At 39.7% G+C, this 17260-nt stretch overlaps 1 protein-coding gene across 4 annotated transcripts; it reads right to left on the bottom strand.

Moving 5' to 3' along the window:
* Positions 1-244: 244 nt before the first annotated feature.
* Positions 245-9433, bottom strand: LOC126981588 (protein zer-1 homolog). 4 transcript variants are annotated; one of them, XM_050833009.1, is made up of 13 exons: positions 9292-9433; positions 4607-5452; positions 4192-4357; positions 3906-4052; positions 3461-3663; positions 3118-3289; positions 2812-2976; positions 2548-2709; positions 2221-2370; positions 1850-2004; positions 1492-1589; positions 1170-1303; positions 245-690 (listed from the first exon to the last, which is right to left on the bottom strand). In XM_050833009.1, exons 2-13 carry the CDS (start codon positions 5386-5388, stop codon positions 646-648), a joined length of 2379 nt encoding a protein of 792 aa, XP_050688966.1. In that variant the 5' UTR covers positions 5389-5452; positions 9292-9433; the 3' UTR covers positions 245-645. The 4 variants fall into 4 exon arrangements, with proteins under 4 accessions (XP_050688966.1, XP_050688967.1, XP_050688969.1 ...); XM_050833010.1 differs by having other exon boundaries at positions 9202-9391; XM_050833012.1 differs by having other exon boundaries at positions 9192-9391.
* Between the last annotated feature and the right edge of the window lie 7827 nt (positions 9434-17260).

Below are 17260 nucleotides of genomic sequence, written 5' to 3' on the forward strand. Positions count from 1 at the left end.
ATTGATAAGTGGTGTTAATTGTTCACTATTAAAGTCCTAGTTGCTACTAATAAATAGTTTACATGACTGACTCTGAAGAGTAAGTGGTTATCCTCTTTCTGAGCAGTAAGTAGTAGCAATGCTGCTGTATACGGGTGTGGATGACTGCACGTAACACTCAGACAGGCTTAACATGATAGGACTAGCTGAATGTCACTGTATGTACAGTAAATATAGAGCTACATGCTAAGTAAAAGATATCATGAATGCATAGAGTATTTATTAAAATTTGCATCAAAAAATCAATTTATAATGAAGTGGAGTTTCGTGAGCACATATGTAGTGACAAATCAATTAATGCCTGATAATATATTACCAACATATTGACAACAAATATAAGTCATATCACTATCAGAAGCTCAAACCATTTACCTTTGATTAATATATTCAACTTTTTTTAAGACAGTGTGACTCGGCATAAAATCTCATAAGTGGGCACAAAAAACTCTTTCCTTACATGAATGCCAAAGAAGTACTTTTCTGTTTGATTAACTCTGCCAAGAAAAAAAATCATCACCAGACACTGTCAAATGAGAAAACAACAAATATCACACTAAAATGTCATTCTAGACACTTATGAATGACTCAAACTTGAATCATGTTTCCTTAAGAATTTGAATCCAAATCCATTCGCTCTAGGGACCCATCCTCCTGAAAAAAAATAAGTACATTTTAGCAATAATCATACCAAAATACTTTTTGTAATCTGTTTTTATCATACTACATAGCATCATTTGTGATATAAAGTAAATTACAATATAAAAATATTTCTTATGCTTTTTTGACAGACCAGTTTCACCTGACTTTTAGTTATTGAATTTAATAGTAGCTACATATCTTGCAGGCTTCAAAGTACTCTAGAAATATAAACACAACTACATAAAAACTTCAATGTACACAAAATTTGTCCCTAAATAATGAAAACACAACACAATTGAAAATACACAACAAACAGTAGTAAAATATAAAGATCCCAACTCTCAACATAAAGGATGAAACTCATTACACTTACCAGTACCACCACCCTGCCAAGATACCTTACAGAACTGATATCATTACATTCCTGACAAGATTACTACATTCCTAAGACTTTACATTGTCCATATGGGTGCTCTAGGGTTGGCACTAACCTTGTAGTGTTGGCATTGAATGATGACAGTCCTTGCTAAATCCTTAATGCGATGGTATGGCGTTGGGGAGGCAAGAAGGGCTTGTAGAAGCTGTAGGCCTCCTTCTTCCTCCACCAGAGTGCAGTACTTTTCAGCTGATAAAATTATAAGAATCAAGTATAAACTGGCCTGTTTGTAACTGTAACCAAAGATAACATAATAATTCAAATACACAAGTATAATCCAATCATCATCAGATCCCATTTCTTGCCATTGAGAGATTAAGAGCCTTGACTAGAAAAAAAAATTACTATAAAGATTGAAAGTTAGCTTGGTGACTCACGATAAACTCGAGTTAGGTTAGCCAGTGCCCAGGCAGCCCAGTGTTGGCACTGAGGAGTGTGGTAAACTTCAAGCAGCCTTAGAATGGGTTCAAATGACCTGAAAAGGAAGGCAACAATGAAATGGTAGAAACTAAAAGTACATACATTAAAAAAACTCAGTCATGTCACTACTTATTCTAGCAATAATATTTTTACAAACTATTGATATTTCAAACAGTACAGTTGCCATAGAATTAAGAAAATTGTAATGTCTAAACTACCCTACTCCACATCAAAAATTTGAAAAAATGTAGGAAAATTGCTTTGTATTAGAAGAAGCAATTTTCCATATACAACATTACTTTTTAAACGTCTCACCTGTAATTAATGTTGCGTTTTGAGGCCAGGTCCCAGCGCTCTATTGCTGCCACCATCCTCTCTAACACCTCGGCCCGTGTGGGGCGATCAATGGTCCAAGCCTCTGCCCCACCACTGGCGATGTGGGACAGCACTCCTGCAGCATTGTAGCTCACCTGCACCACAGACACCAAGGCAGATATTTATTTATTCAAGTAAAAGCTTGCCACTGCATCAGGCAACACAGTTTCAGAATATATAGAGTAAATTAATCAGGCAGCTGCTTTTTCAGGAGAGGCACACTTAACATTGCCAAGGAATGTAAGGAACACTTTATCTGAACAGTTCATATTATATCTGGAGAAAAGATAATCGCCGACTATAAGACTGACCTCAATGCCATCGGAGTTGGAATCAAGGAGGTCAGCAAAGGTGGTGAGGAGATCTGGCGTCATGAGGCGGTGTCTCAGGTCCTTTACCTCTGCCACGTTGCCCAACAGTCCCATCATATTCCTCAGTAACTCAGGTTTATCAGGAAATTCCTTAAGGCATTTAGACATGGAGCACAAAGTTAAAATGTGGAATGTAACAATACATTTATTAGAATAAACATTACAGCCAATGATGACTTACTAATATTACACTTATGACAATTAATGAAATAAGTCACTTAAGAGATTGTTGTAATGGTAATAAAAATTCATGGTTGCAAGACTTACCTTAAGACACTTTTGAAAGTATGTCATTCCCTCGCCATTGAGGAAGCGGAGGCAGTTGACAGGAGTCTCATCTGTAACATTCCACATGGCCGACCAGGCAATCTCCAGCATGTCATCATGCACGTGACTCTGCAGCCGGTCACTAATGAGCTTCAGCATTGTCTGAAAAGACAGACATAGAGAAATTATCAACATGCAAGAAGTAATAAGTCATATTCTCAGAGTAAATTTGAATGTTATCAGAGTAGAATGAAAACAACTCACTTCTATAGCTCCTAAATCTCCAACAAGTTCTTTCTGTTCCCCATCAACTTGGCAGGCAAGAGAATTGAGAAGATAGATGGCAATCCTTCGCACAAAGTCATCTCCGTCTCCTCTACCCTTGATAAGGCGCAGCAGCAGTTGCACTAGACGCCGATACTCAAACAGCTGGTGAGGAAAAATAGTTTATTCTATTGTTGCATAATTTTCAAAGGTCTTGATGTGGAAATTATTTTTTGCTTTCTTAATATGTCCTACAGTGTCTGCATAACTCCCCATCCATTTGTAACCCAAGGTGCTGATACTTGCCACGTCTTGAGGTATCCTGAACTGGCAGAGAGTGAGGCAGCCATTGCGCATCATTGTGGAGTCATTGAGGTGGGTCTCCATGGCGTCTAGCAATACTACTATCATCTTCTGTCTTGCCCTCACACTCAGACTGCTCTTGTCTTCACTCTTGGCTATGTAGAATAGTGATGCACTGTCCAAGAATACAGTGAGAAAATGTTTTAACCATCCCATATCAAATTAAATGAGTAATGTGCTGTTCAAAGAAAATACATTACTGTCATCCAACATAGAACAGGGAAGAAGCAACAACACACATAGATAATACTGTGATCAGCATTAAAAAGCCACATCAGTGATTTACCTTCCGGATATCTGAATGTGTTTCTCCCAGCGGTGCCTAAGCATAGCCAGTAAGATGAGGTTCAGGGCTCGCTGCTGGTAATGGCAGGTCTCAAACCGGAAAATGTGGAACAGTTCATTTAGGGCTTTGACCAGGACCTCAGGCCGATCCAGGTAAGCTGCTGTAGCTGCTAATATCTGTTCTTCATTGGCATCTCCTGTGATCTATACAAACAAACAAAAAAAAATCATTTCTTTTCTGACCAAGACAATTCATACAATAGTTAGTTTATTGACCACAAAAAATATACTGAATCATGGTGTATGGTTGTGTACTACATTGTATGAGGCCATGACTGACTGTATAGTAGATATAATGCCTGTACTTACTTTTACATACTAATAGAATTATGAGCATTGGCAAAAGGGTTTCTAAAATACAAAAAGGCAAATCATAGTTAACTTACCACCTTAGCAGGGATGTGGTTTCTGTGGCAAGCATCATGATGAGTGTTGTAAAGACCTAGAAACTCCAGGGGATTGTTGATGCGACTCCTCAGTCCAGGAATATCACACAAGTCTGTTTCTGAATCTCTGTCTCTGCTCCTCCCTTTCTGCAAAACAATCATATTGTGATCAGCTTTTAAAATTCACTCCTAGTAGATTCCTAAAATAATGCACATATAATTTACATATTACTATGACAATAAGCATTTTTTCTATTTCAACAGAAATTTAAGGAGTATTCTTTACGGTGTCAGACTCTCGGTACTCATCAAAGGTGCCGTCCCCTGACAAGTTTGTGCCGGAAATATCCAAACTTATAAGGTTTGGCAGGCTCATCACCAGGTTGGCAAGTGTTGTATTAGGACACTCAAACATGCCGTACGTCTGGTTGGCTTGTGACACATCTAAAAATCTGAAAAATAAGGAAATGTAAAAACAAAATTAAATAAGATGTACAAGTATGAACAAGTGCAATAATATCAACTAAAACTTTTCAAAATTTCACAAACCTAAATATAAAAATTTACTGATAGCTTCTTGACATACATAGACCACCATAGGCTATTAAAACTATATAATTTATGCATTCATTCATTAAATTTTAACTCATAACTTGTTTCTAATTTTGTGCTTCAAATAAAAAATATAATTTTATACTGACTTTAATGTTTTGATTTCTGAAAGAACTGGGATTGCATCTTGTATTCTCTGTGCATTGTGGAGGTTGATGGAGACTAGATTCTTCATGGGGAGGATGTACTTGATGTCATGAAGGAAGAAGCAGCCAGACAGGTCAAGATGAGTGAGCCTGGTTAGTGGCTGCAGGAGCATGACGAAGTACTCATGGTGCTTGGGCTGTATCAGCTCCCGCACCACCAGCTTCCGCAGGTTAGGGGTTCGTAGGATGTAGTCTCTCTGTTTCCCCTCCTTTATTGGGCTGTTTTCAAAATCATTACTGGACTCAGCATGGGACCAGGATAACACAGAACTTGGCAATATGTCTTTAGTTTTTCCAATCACTAGTGTCATGAGACTGTCACAATACTTGTTTATATTGTCTAATGTTCTTTCTGAGAGTTTACTACAATTACTAATATCAAGTTCAATTAAATTATGAGCGAGAAGAACACTAAGGCCATCGTCTGACACCGATGAGTTTCTCAAATTTACTCTCTTTAGCCTTGTATTTGTCAAATCTCTGAATATATTAATAAACCTATCATCAAGCGCTTCTGGATCCTTGTCTTGCCACAAACTTATTAGTTTTTCACACAATTCTGTTGGGAGAGCCGTGCCTGGTCGCAAGAACCACAGCCCACTATATTGGTGCTTGACACAGAATGTCTCAGGATGACCAATGACATATTTTCCACAGATATCCAGGAGAGGTTCAGGAGAGTTGTCCTCCCATGGACAATGAATGTTTATGTTTCCCACACTCATCTTCCTCTTGTCCTTTGTCTGCCTTCCTTTGTATCTTCTGTTAGTGCATCATCCTTTCCTACCTCTGTAGTGAGAAAAGGCATTGCAATTAATTTAAATCAAAACACATCTTTACGAGAGCTTCTTTCAATTTTGAAAATTTGAAAAAAAATATAACTTTTCTTGGAAAATCTACATTTTTTACAATAAAAATCTAGGGAAGAAATTAGGGGAATAGGCGAGATTCCATAAATAGGACGTGCTACCCTCAAAAGTAACAAAAGGGAGTAGTTGTGTTAATGCTGCCTCACCTGGTTTTGCTTTAAAACCCAATTAATGACAGCCTTGTGTTGACAGAAAGTCAAGCATATGTAGTGCGGCGACTATGTCAGGATGAATGAGCCTCCCATAACCCACTTAGCCAGTGGGGTACCTCTTTGGCCAACTCAGTAGGGAGTGGCTCTCTCGTCATGATGGTCGTGGGTTCAATCCCAGCCCAGGCAGCCGGCGAATACCCTCTCCTGGTCTTGATTAATTTCTCGTGTGTTGTTTCGATACACGCAGAGGTCGTGTAGGAAAATAGAGGAAAAAGAGTAAAATAATGTCAGGATGAACAAGCCTCCAATAACCCACTTAGCCAGTGGGGTACCTCTTTGACTGACTCGGTAGGGAGTGGCTCTCTCGTCACAATGGTCATGGGTTCAATCCCAGCCCAGGCAGCTGGCGAATACCCTCTCCTGGTCTTGATTAATTTCTCATGTGTTGTTTCGATACACACAGAGGTCGTGTAGGAAAATAGAGGAAAAAGAGTAAAATGAGCTCTCAGGGCATGACACGTACTAGTATCACTTTATATGTAAGGAATTTGTACCTATCACTGGCATGTATCAGACGTTATCACTGATTTTGTGGAAGTCTTAGTCTTGGTTTGGGAGGCAGCCATTCCATTACTTTAGCTCCATCACTCTTTAATCAGGTTAGTTTTACACTTTATTGACATGGAATAAGGTCCAGACTGAATGTGTTGTTTTGGCAAAGGCTATAGTTAATTGATTTGCTTAAGAATTTGTCTCATTCCATTTAACGAAGTGGGCTTGTCTTGCTTACTGAGGCATGAGCAGTACATCAGGGCCAGTATATACGAAAACTTTTAAAGGTAACAGTTGGCCTAAGCATTATTAAGTCCCCTATTAGTAATACTCAAAGATTACTAGCGAGTTGACAACCTTTAGCAGGCATCAGTAGGTGAATGGGGTAATGGGGAATATTAGTTCACTGCTAGTCACTACTTGTGTCCAAGATACCCAACCACTGAATAGCTACTGCAGCCTCATCACTTACAAAGTCATAAAAGACCTTGTGGCTAAGCATCCTAATAGTGAGTGAAAAGATGCTGAAAAGGTGCTAAAATCCCTTGAGGTAATGGAGTGTTGCTTTGGCTCACTGATATAGAGTTGGCCATCTCACCTCCCTGGTCACAGGTTCAAATTTCCCCTGAGGAAGGTTGTTGCTCTTGAACTGACCATACACACATAGGCCCGGGCTGTCAGGCTGACAAAAAGCGGCGGGGCTAGAGGCAGCCTGTGTGTGTATGGGAAGTTTTGCACCTGACCAGGCCTGTTGCGGCTACTGGATGAAAAACAGTCAGCGTTTGAAAATTCCGTCGCATAACACCTGCTGCCTGCATGTGTGTGGGCACATGAGGCGCAGCTCATAACTACCTCAGCCAGAGATCTCACTGTCAGTCATGTTAACAACATTATTTAGGATTTTTATCAAGTTATTGAGGATTTTTATCATGTTGACCACATTATTTAGGATTTTATGCTGTATAATGCACTCAAAGCAATCTCCAACAAGTTGTTGTCCAACAGCAGATCCATGTCATCAGCATGGTGGTCCAACATATACTGTTGAACTTAACGACTCAAGGCTGGAGGCTGCAGAACGCTTAGCCTCTGACCTTTCTATTATTTCCGATTGGGGTAAGAAGAACCTGGTGTCCTTCAAAAAAAATCAGTTTCTCCCTTCACCCTCCCACTCACACAATCTTTCCAAACAACTATCCCCATTCTTTGACAACACCCAGCTATCACCTTCCTCAACACTAAACATCTCGGTCTATCCTTAACTCAAAATCTCAACTGGAAACTATATCATCATCTCTTTATTAATCAGCTTCCTCGGCTGGGGCGCTCTGGGCTGCTCCCGCCAGTTCTTTCCCCCTGCACCAGTTGTTGTCCATATACAGGGGCCTTGTCTGCCCTCGAATGGAGTATGCATCTCATGTGTGGGGGGGCTCCACTCACACAGCTCTTCTGGACAGAGTGGAGGCTAAGGCTCTTCGTCTCATCAGCTATCCTCCTCATACTGATAGTCTTCTACCTCTTAAATTCCGCCACAATGTTGCCTCTCTTTCTATCTTCTATCGATATTTTCATGGTGACTGCTCTTCTGAACTTGCTAACTGCATGCCTCCACCCCTCCCGCGGCCCCGCTGCACTCTACTTTCTACTCATGCTCATCCCTATACTGTCCAAACCCCTTATGCAAGAGTTAACCAGTATCTTCACTCTTTCATCCCTCACGCTGGTAAACCCTGGAACAATCTTCCTTCATCTGTATTTCCTCCTGCCTACGACTTGAACTCTTTCAAGAGGAGGGTATCAGGACATCTCTTCTCCCGTATTTGATCTTGCTTTCGGCCACCTCTTTTGTTTCTTTTTTAGGAGCAGCGAGTAGCAGGCTTTTTTTTTATTATTGTTTTCTTTTTTTGTGTGCCCTTGAGCTGCCTCCTTTGTTGTAAAAAAAAAAAAAAAATGTGTGTGGGCCTTGATGCCCCGCCCCTTTTTGTCGGCTGAACAGGCTGGGCCTGCGTGTGTATGGCCAGCTTTATAACTATAATGTTATTTCAACCTCTCATGGACCTCTTCTCCCAAGTATGTGATTCAATTTATCATGTGCTTCAAGCTAAGAAATGTCTTTCATTACATAATATGCTGATAGAAAGATACAGGTTGGATAATGCAAACATCCGGTATGTATCTGCTTGTGGTGACAGGTGCCTTGCAGAATCAGATAATGAGGAGCAAGTCATGTTGAAAAGCCCAGCAAGATTTTTTTTTTTTTAACAAATCCCCAAAAAGTACACATGTAAAACTACACACAAAGATGACTCCATTGTACAAAATACATGTGAAAAATATTTGTCCTGTTATAATAGTTTATCTATCTATATCTCTGATGCCCTGTTCCCTCAAGGATACTTCCCTCAGTGGTGAAGGTGTCACTCACGTTTGCATATACGTTTTCAGTGCAGGGGAAGATGTAATGATACTCAAGGTTACATCTTCAAAATCTCACCTCAAAACTTAATAGAAAGGTTTTTTTTTCCAAAACATGTTCTTTCAAACAATCAAGGTGGTGTACATGATTATTCTATTAATAGTAATATATTTTTCCTCATATAGATGTTACAATTGTAAAGTTGATAGGCTTTCTTGATCTGTTTATTTAGACTCCGGATGTTTGATAAAATAGGCTCATGTTAAGTTGGGCCAGTCTCTAACATTGGCGTTAAGCTTACAAGAATGGAAAAAGTACAAGTGCAAACTCTTCTCGGGGTTAAAACTTAGCAAGACAGTAAACAAGGAAAATATTTCATATACTAGCATTCACATTTGCATAAAATAGCATTTAGGGACACTGTATTCAGCTGTAACTGTTAACAGTGGTGACACCCTCCTCCTGACCACGAAACCCCTCATCGGACCTGGCATACGCAAACCAACGACAGAAAATACAGTTTGCAATTTTTACAACACTGGAACTTGCTGTGTGGGCGAGCCTTTCATCTCTTCAGTCCTGACCGCAGCACACGGGAAGGTCAAGGTCACCTCCAATACTCCCAGCCAAGCACCCCACCTTGCTCTGGCGCCCGTGACCCCGGCCCCGCCTCAGCTGATGCAGCCCAGCACACGGCTGCTGTCCTGCTTGTTTACACGGGCTCTGGGCCGAGCCATCTGGGCTGGCCTGTAGGATCTGATCCCATTGTTCACGAAGGAAAAGAGGATCACTCACTCTTTCAACTTACCCATTGTGTGTGTGTGTGTAAGTGTGTGTGTATATATATATATATATATATATATATATATATATATATATATATATATATATATATATATATATATATATATATATATATAATTTCCTCTGTTCCAGCAAATTTGATGGCTCCCATATAATAAAATATAGGACTTTCAGGCAAAGCTTCATCCAATATATTTGTGTTAATTTTAACTGAGCTATCTATACGATGATTGAAGTTAATGGTCTACTCTGCTTCGATTTAGGAAGTGTATATGAACTGTAGGTAAATATATAACTTGATTTTGTATTAACGTAAACAAATTTCTTTGACGGGAACAGGCGTACTCGTTTACTGATAATTTATCTGTCAAAGCCCTCCCGACAGCTGATGAACGTGTTGGTGTCTCTGAATATTACAGATGCCCATTTCCTAAAGCTATAGACGTATGCTATATTTATATAGCTAGGTCATGATGTTGCCATGTCACCTGGTTCGAGCTGCAATATGATCACCTCCACCCGGGCTACAAGAAAGGAAACATCTTAATTTGACCCAAGGGAAGAGCCTACCTGAAATTGTAGCCCTTATGTCAACACCTTTAAAAATCAATATATTTGAGATGCAGAGAGAGCTAGGTACCCTTAAGGGAAATTAGCTCCCAAGCCTCTTTAAAATCAATCATCAGGGGAAACTTGAGTGTCATTAATTAGACCCGTGACAGCTGCCCCGTGCCCAACACATACAGCCATATATTTCGCCCTATTATTTTAAAGAAACAAACTATATAGCGCTTGAAGATCAGTGTTGTGATCTTCCAGGATAGCTACTTCCTTAATCTGATGAGGTGAATAAAAAAAAAAAAAAGGATAGGTATAGGAATCTTTTAGTGGGATTCACTCATCCCTGTACTTTCACAACACATATGTCGATCTTTTCTTTCTGTCATGTTATTTACAGAAATTTCATGCAAAATTTCTTTATTTATTTTGCTATGAATAGAAATCCGAAGTGCAAGTTATTGGAAATGTATGCTGGAGGTGACGCTGGCTTCCAATAACACTGGCGTGATGTTGACAAAGTGATGGCAGCGTGCCGCCGTGCTGGGAGTGTGAGGAAGGGGTGGGCAGGTACCGTTAATTTCAGTACCGATAATATTGGTACCGAAAACTCTGGTACCAATACCGGCTATATAGATTTACACAGAAATTCAGACCAAACAGACCCCATGGTCCAGACTAGGTAGTCTGTCCACCTAAGTGTTTCTACATAAATCAAATAGCTCCAAAACTCTGCGCATTTCTACTTTAGAAAATATTAAGTTGAAGGAAGTGTCGGTCGAACTTGTTTTTAAGGAGTCAATCGTGTTTCACTGGACCACGTACGTATAGGTACTGAAGGTGGGAGCTTGTTCCATTCAGGATCAAAGGACATTGATCCCGGTTCCATTCTCGCATCACAACGTTGGTGAAGAAAAATTTGGTGCAGTCTGAATTTACTTGTTTACATTTAAGTTTTGTGCCATTATTTCTCGTTCGCAAAGTGTCATCGATCATAAACGATTTTGAATTGTCTACATTCGTAAAGTCATTCAGTAATTTAAAACATTCGATCAGTTTTCCTCGGAGGCGACGTTTCTCAAGAGAACATGCATGTTAAGGGTTGAGAATTTAACCTTTCGTCGTAAAAAAAAAAAAAAAAAAATGCGCAAAGAAGGGATCCTTTTTGTTGCCCGACGTACGTTGAACACCTAATTTAGCAATGTTCTTTGCATGGTGGGGAGACCAAAACTGTATGTACCGCCTACATTCCAAGGGGGGGTCTGACTGAAACTATAACTATTGTAAAGCGGAAGTATTAAAATTGCTTCTTTATATTAAAAGTTTCTTTTAATGAAGCCCAGCATTCTGTTCGCTTCATTTGTTGCATCCGAATCATTGCTGTGAGAATGTGAGGTTTGACGCGAATTTGACACCCGGGGCCACAGGTCCTCGACGCATTGAACGCTTTTGAGTTTAACGCCACGCATTTCGTAATCGAACCTCTTATTTCTTGTTCCAACTTGAAGAACCTGGCCCTTATCCATATTAAAGGGCATCTTCCATCTATCAGACCAAGCTGAAATTTTAAGCAAATCTTGGAGGCTTTGTCTGTCTTCGTCAGTGAGAACCGAGTTACCAATCTTTGTGTCGTCTGCAAATTTACTAATTTACATAGATAGATTTACATAGAAAATCAGACCACACAGACCCCATGGTCCAGACTTGGTGGTCTGTCCTTAAACCTAAGTGATTTTACATTAATCAGAAGACTCCAAAACGTTGCATTTCTACTCTAGTTGATATTAAGTTGAAGGAAGTGACGGTCGAGCTTATTTTTGAAGGAGTCAATCGTGTTACACTGGACCACTGATGATGGGAGCTTATTCCATTCTCGCACTACAACGTTGGTGAAGAAAAATTTGGTGCAGTCTGAATTTACTTGTCTACATCTGAGTTTTACGCCATTGTTCCTCGTGCGCAAAGTGTCATCGATCAGAAACAATGTTGATCTGTCTACATTCGTGAAACCATTAAGTATTTTAAAACATTCGATCAGTTTTCCTCGGAGGCGACGTTTCTCAAGAGAGAACATGTTAAGGGTAGAAAGCCTTTCTTCGTAGGATTTGTTGCGCAAGGAAGGGATAATTTTCGTTGCCCGACGCTGAACACCTTCTAATTTAGCAATATCCTTTGCATGGTGGGGAGACCAAAACTGTACCGCATATTCCAAGTGGGGTCTGACTAAACTATTGTAGAACGGGAGTATTACATCTTTATTCTTAAATAAAAAGTTTCTTTTAATGAAGCCCAACATTCTGTTCGCTTTATTTGCTGCATCGATGCATTGCTGTGAGAATTTGAGGTTTGACGCGATTTTGACCCCTAAGTCCTTGACGCATTGAACGCTTTTGAGTTTAACGCCGCGCATTTCGTAATCAAACTTCTTATTCCTCGTTCCAACTTGAAGGACCTGGCACTTGTCTACGTTAAAGGGCATCTCCCATCTATCCGACCAAGCTGAAATTTTGTGCAAATCCTCTTGGAGGCTTTGCCTGTCTTCGTCAGTGAGAACCGAGTTACCAATCTTACCAATACCATCGTTTATGTAGATAATGAAGAGCATTAATTGGGCCAAGAACCGAGCCCTCAGGAACACCACTATCGTCGATTCCACGAGAACTGGCATAGGTATATTCCTTCAGGGGTGGACTCGCAGACTTGGTATCATTGCTCGGGTGATGGTAGGCTACTTCGCGCTCATTGGCCAATTGTTAACTTGTTCTGATGCGCATAAAATTGACTTTGTATTCCTACCAAAACCCTTTGTGAGCTGTAAGGTAACAGATTGCACCGATAAAAACTAATGCAATAATATCTATATTGATAAGTGTGTGCCTTTTGAACTATTATAAATGAATCTGAAACGACATTCCTAACAAAACTAAGTCAGAACTGCACGTAAACGGACAATATCCAGCGAATGAAACGACTGTTGATGCAAGACTTTTTTTTTTACTACTTTTTACTACTACAAAGCGCTAGGCTGCAGTCTAATTAACTCATTTATTGTAAGATTTCTTGGTATATTTTTTAGGCCTGGCTTAGTACTAACATAATGTGTAGTGATGCTACGGAGTCATAACGTTTTTTTTTTTTTTTTTTTTTTTTGTGTGTGTGTGTGTATTTCGTTGGGGATATACCCTAATGGAGGAAGACGGTGCATGCCGCGCAACCCCCCAGACGGCTGGTAGAGAGATACCCAATTCTTTCAAGGAGGAGGCCCAACAACGGGGCTGACACCCCATCGGCCAATTTTACGTGGAATTACTATAGCGGCGATCGCCGCCATTGGTAACGATCAAAACAAACAAAATGACTGTGAAAGCGGCCCTTAGTAAACAACAGCCAATGAGCGGCGCGGAGACTGTCACTCCAGCAATGACGCCAAGTCCGCGAGTCCACTCCTGAAAGAAAATCTATGCCAGTTCTCGTGGAACCGACTATAGTGACAGGCGCCCATCTGCATGCACTGTAAGTTAAATCCATCGATCACCACTATTTGCTGTCTGTTGCTCAACCATTTTATGATCCATTGGTGTACCTGACTTAATACGTACCTCGTTGCTTTAATTTATAAAGTAATTTATGGTGTGGGACTTTATCAAACGCTTTCTGGAAATCATGATAGTCTATGTCCAGTGATTTGGTTACGTCATAAACTGAGAAAAGGTCGTAATAAAAGGTCATCAGGTTTGCTAGGCAGGATCTCTTATTACGGAAACCATGTTGTGGATCTTTAATTAATGAGTGGCTTTCAAGGGAACTCGCAATTTTGTCTCTAATTATGCTCTCGAGTAGCTTACCTACAACTGAAGTTAGACTAATGGCCCAGTAATTACCCGGTATTTTTTTTTCTCCTTTCCAAAAAAAAATCGGTGTTACGTTTTTCTAATCCGAAGGGACGATCCCTTGTCGCAAGGACATATTGAATACGATTGTGAGAGAAGAGACTATTTCGCTCTTTGTTTCTTTAAGTACATAATAGGATATATACATTGTCAGGCCCTGGACTTTTATTTGTACTAAGGGATTGGAGAGCTTTTAGGACTTCATCGGTAGTTATTGCAAAGTTAGGCAACGCATGAATGGGATTTACGTTAGTACTATTGTCGTCACTGGTGTTGGTGGTAGTGGTGGGAAGACTGCTATAGTATTAACTACCGAGGAAAAGTAAGTGTTTACTAACAAGTTCGCAATGTGTTGTCTTTCAGTCACTAATTCACCGTCACTGTTTGTTAGGCTGAAATTTTATGCAAATCCTCTTGGAGTCTTTGTCTATCTTCGTCAGTGAGAAACGAGTTACCAATCTTTGTGTCGTCTGCAAATTTACGAATGATATTATTGATTCCAACATCTACATCGTTGATGTAAATAATGAAGAGCACTGGGCCAAGAACCGAGCCTTGTGGGACGCCACTAGTAACAAACGCCCACTTTGAGTTAATCCGTCGATCACCACCACTTTTTGTTGTCTGTTGCTTAACCAATTCGCGATCCATTGGTGTACTTGACCGTCAATACCTATGTGGTTTAATTTATAAAGTAATTTATGATGTGAAACTTTATTAAACGCTTTCTGGAAATCAGGATAGACTGCGTCTAGTGATTTGGTTACGTCATGAACTGAGAAGAGATCGTTATTAAAGGTCAATATAGGTTTGATGGGCAGGATCTTTTATTACGGAAGCCATGTTGTGTATTTTTAATGAATGAGTGACCTTCAAGGTAACTCACAATTTTGTCTAATCATGCTCTCGAGTAGCTTACCTACAACTGAAGTTAGACTAATGTGTAGTGCCGTTCATGGGCACTCTTTTAATTAACTATGTAGGTTCATTATACCTCAAAGTAGAATTAATTGTTGATCATTTAAACCACAGAGTAAAATTAGTGGTTTATTCACCCAGTCTTATAAGGCACCATTATCGCACACAGGATCATCACCTGCCCAAGTAATATATGTAACGCGACTATAAGAATGTTACTTGAGGTGATTATTGTTTCGAGATTTTGATGGTGAACTAAGGGTCATAGGACAGGGTCCACTTATTAGAGGTTAGCTTACGTATCTTACATCACTAATTACACTTGTAAATACCATGAATACGGGTTAACAGTAACACCGTAAACTAACATGCACACATGGCAATAAGTAGCACCGACATAATTATTGTTTCCACCCACACGGGGAAACACAGACTCCACCATCCCACACCTTAATTAAGTCCTAACTAAAACTAGTGAGTGTTTGCGCTTATCCATTGTTACCCCTGAGAACGACACACATACCACCCTTTTGGCCTCTCCTTCCTTCCTCTCTTCACACACCCTGCCACAGGCAACCCACAACGCAGCTTCAAAAGTGTTAGAGGTCCAATTCCACTTCTGCCGCCTTCCTGTTGTTTATTAAGTAGGATTTCCGCATAGCTGGGCATGACAACAGAAAACCTTATTCCCGATAACCGATAACTGATACTGGAAGACCTTATCAGTGATAACCGATATTCGTTAACTGGCGACACACATATAGGCGATAACCGATACCCGATACCCGATATAAATCCACAATTCCGATATTAGCTAGCGATAAGTCCGATAGGCGAAAACGATACTATATTGATATTTCAAATAAAAACATAGATGAATTCAAATTTTCATTATCTGTATTTTATAAAACTTACAAAACCTGAAAACCACATGTTGACACGTACATAATTATGGACGGTAATACTGGAAACGCCTAAACCGGTGTTGTGTTATTTGGCGTTCCCATCGTCAACGCTTTTGTTTACAAACACTGGTCTCTCGTGAACTGCGCATGCTCAGACCAGCAAGCGTAGACCTGTACAGTCTCACAAAGCTTTTTAACCGTAATTAAGAGTTGCTGGAAGTCACTGTTATTCCTCTAAACCTATCAACAATGGTGTCTCACAGGGCTCTGTCCTATCACCCACCCTCTTCCTGGTATTCATCAATGATCTTCTTTTCATAACAAACTGTCCTATCCACTCATACGCTGATGACTCAACCCCATAGCTGGGCACGATAACAGAAAACCTTATTCCCGATAACCGATAACTGATAATGGAAAACCTTATCAGTGGTAACCGATATTCGTTAACTGGCGACACAAATATAGGCGATAACCGATACCCGATACCCGATATAAATCCACAATATCGATACTAGCTTGGGATAAGTCCGATAGGCGAAAACGATACTATATTGATATTTCAAATAAAAACATAAATGAATTAAAATTTTCATTATCTGTATTTTATAAAACTTACAAAACCTGAAAACCACATGTTGACACGTACATATAGACGGTAATACTGGAAACGCCTGAACCGGTGTTGTGTTATTTGGCGTCCCCACCGTCAACGCTTTTGTTTACAAACACTGGTCTCTCGTGAACTGCGCATGCTCAGACCAGCAAGCGTAGACCTGTACAGTCTCACAAAGCTTTTTAACCGTAATTAAGAGTTGCTGGAAGGCTGAATCAGACATACAGTACTACTACCACCATCCCCGCTGTTTCTACCTAGAACGACACTCTGTACGAGCTGTATTTATATGTACAAAGTGTCGTTCTAGAAACAACGAGGATGGTGGTACTGTATGTCTGATTCAGCCTTCCAGCAACTCTTAAGGGGGGCGACTACGGGGGGTCCTCCTGCGCATATGGTACGTCCAATAGCTTTGAAATCTTAGAATGTTGTTTATTACTGTAAGGGTATGTTATTCTGTGAATTTCATTGAATTCGAGTGAAGTTTAGGAGAGACTCAAACAAAGCGTATTTTTCGTTTTTTTTCTTTTTCACAGGCTTTATTTTTCAGTTAATCGGTTTGAAAAAAAATGCCATAGAAACTTTGTTTACCTATCTACATTTTGTTGGAAGTAACTTTTTGATTTTTTTTTTTTTTTGTCTTCGAAGAAAAAAAATACAATCTTTTGTCAGTTATTATTTTCTCCTCTCTGTGTCCCGTTTTCTTTTGACATTATTAAAAATCTATTTCCAACAAAAAAATGCCCTTTAGTTGTCGTTTCAACTGATACCTAACAGAAGTCGATCAGACTTTTTACCGATTTTGTGAAATTAATTTAAGTTTAAAAAACTAGTTTTCGAGATATTGCTCCTAAAGATTTTTTTACATTTCATTCCTGTCTTGCCATTTGCATTTATTTGATTGGCATGAAATT

The sequence above is a fragment of the Eriocheir sinensis genome, chromosome 48 (genome assembly GCF_024679095.1).
Source record: "Eriocheir sinensis breed Jianghai 21 chromosome 48, ASM2467909v1, whole genome shotgun sequence".
NCBI lineage: Eukaryota > Metazoa > Arthropoda > Malacostraca > Decapoda > Varunidae > Eriocheir > Eriocheir sinensis.

Excerpts from the sequence above, each read along its gene's own strand:
- LOC126981588 (XM_050833009.1), bottom strand. The coding sequence starts at position 5,388 with ATGAGTGTGGGAAACATAAACATTCATTGTCCATGGGAGGACAACTCT. Across the intron at positions 4,053-4,191 it reads AGTACCGAGAGTCTGACACC|AAAGGGAGGAGCAGAGACAG; the intron begins GTAAAGAATACT and ends ATTGTTTTGCAG. Across the intron at positions 2,005-2,220 it reads CCAACTCCGATGGCATTGAG|GTGAGCTACAATGCTGCAGG; the intron begins GTCAGTCTTATA and ends TCTGTGGTGCAG.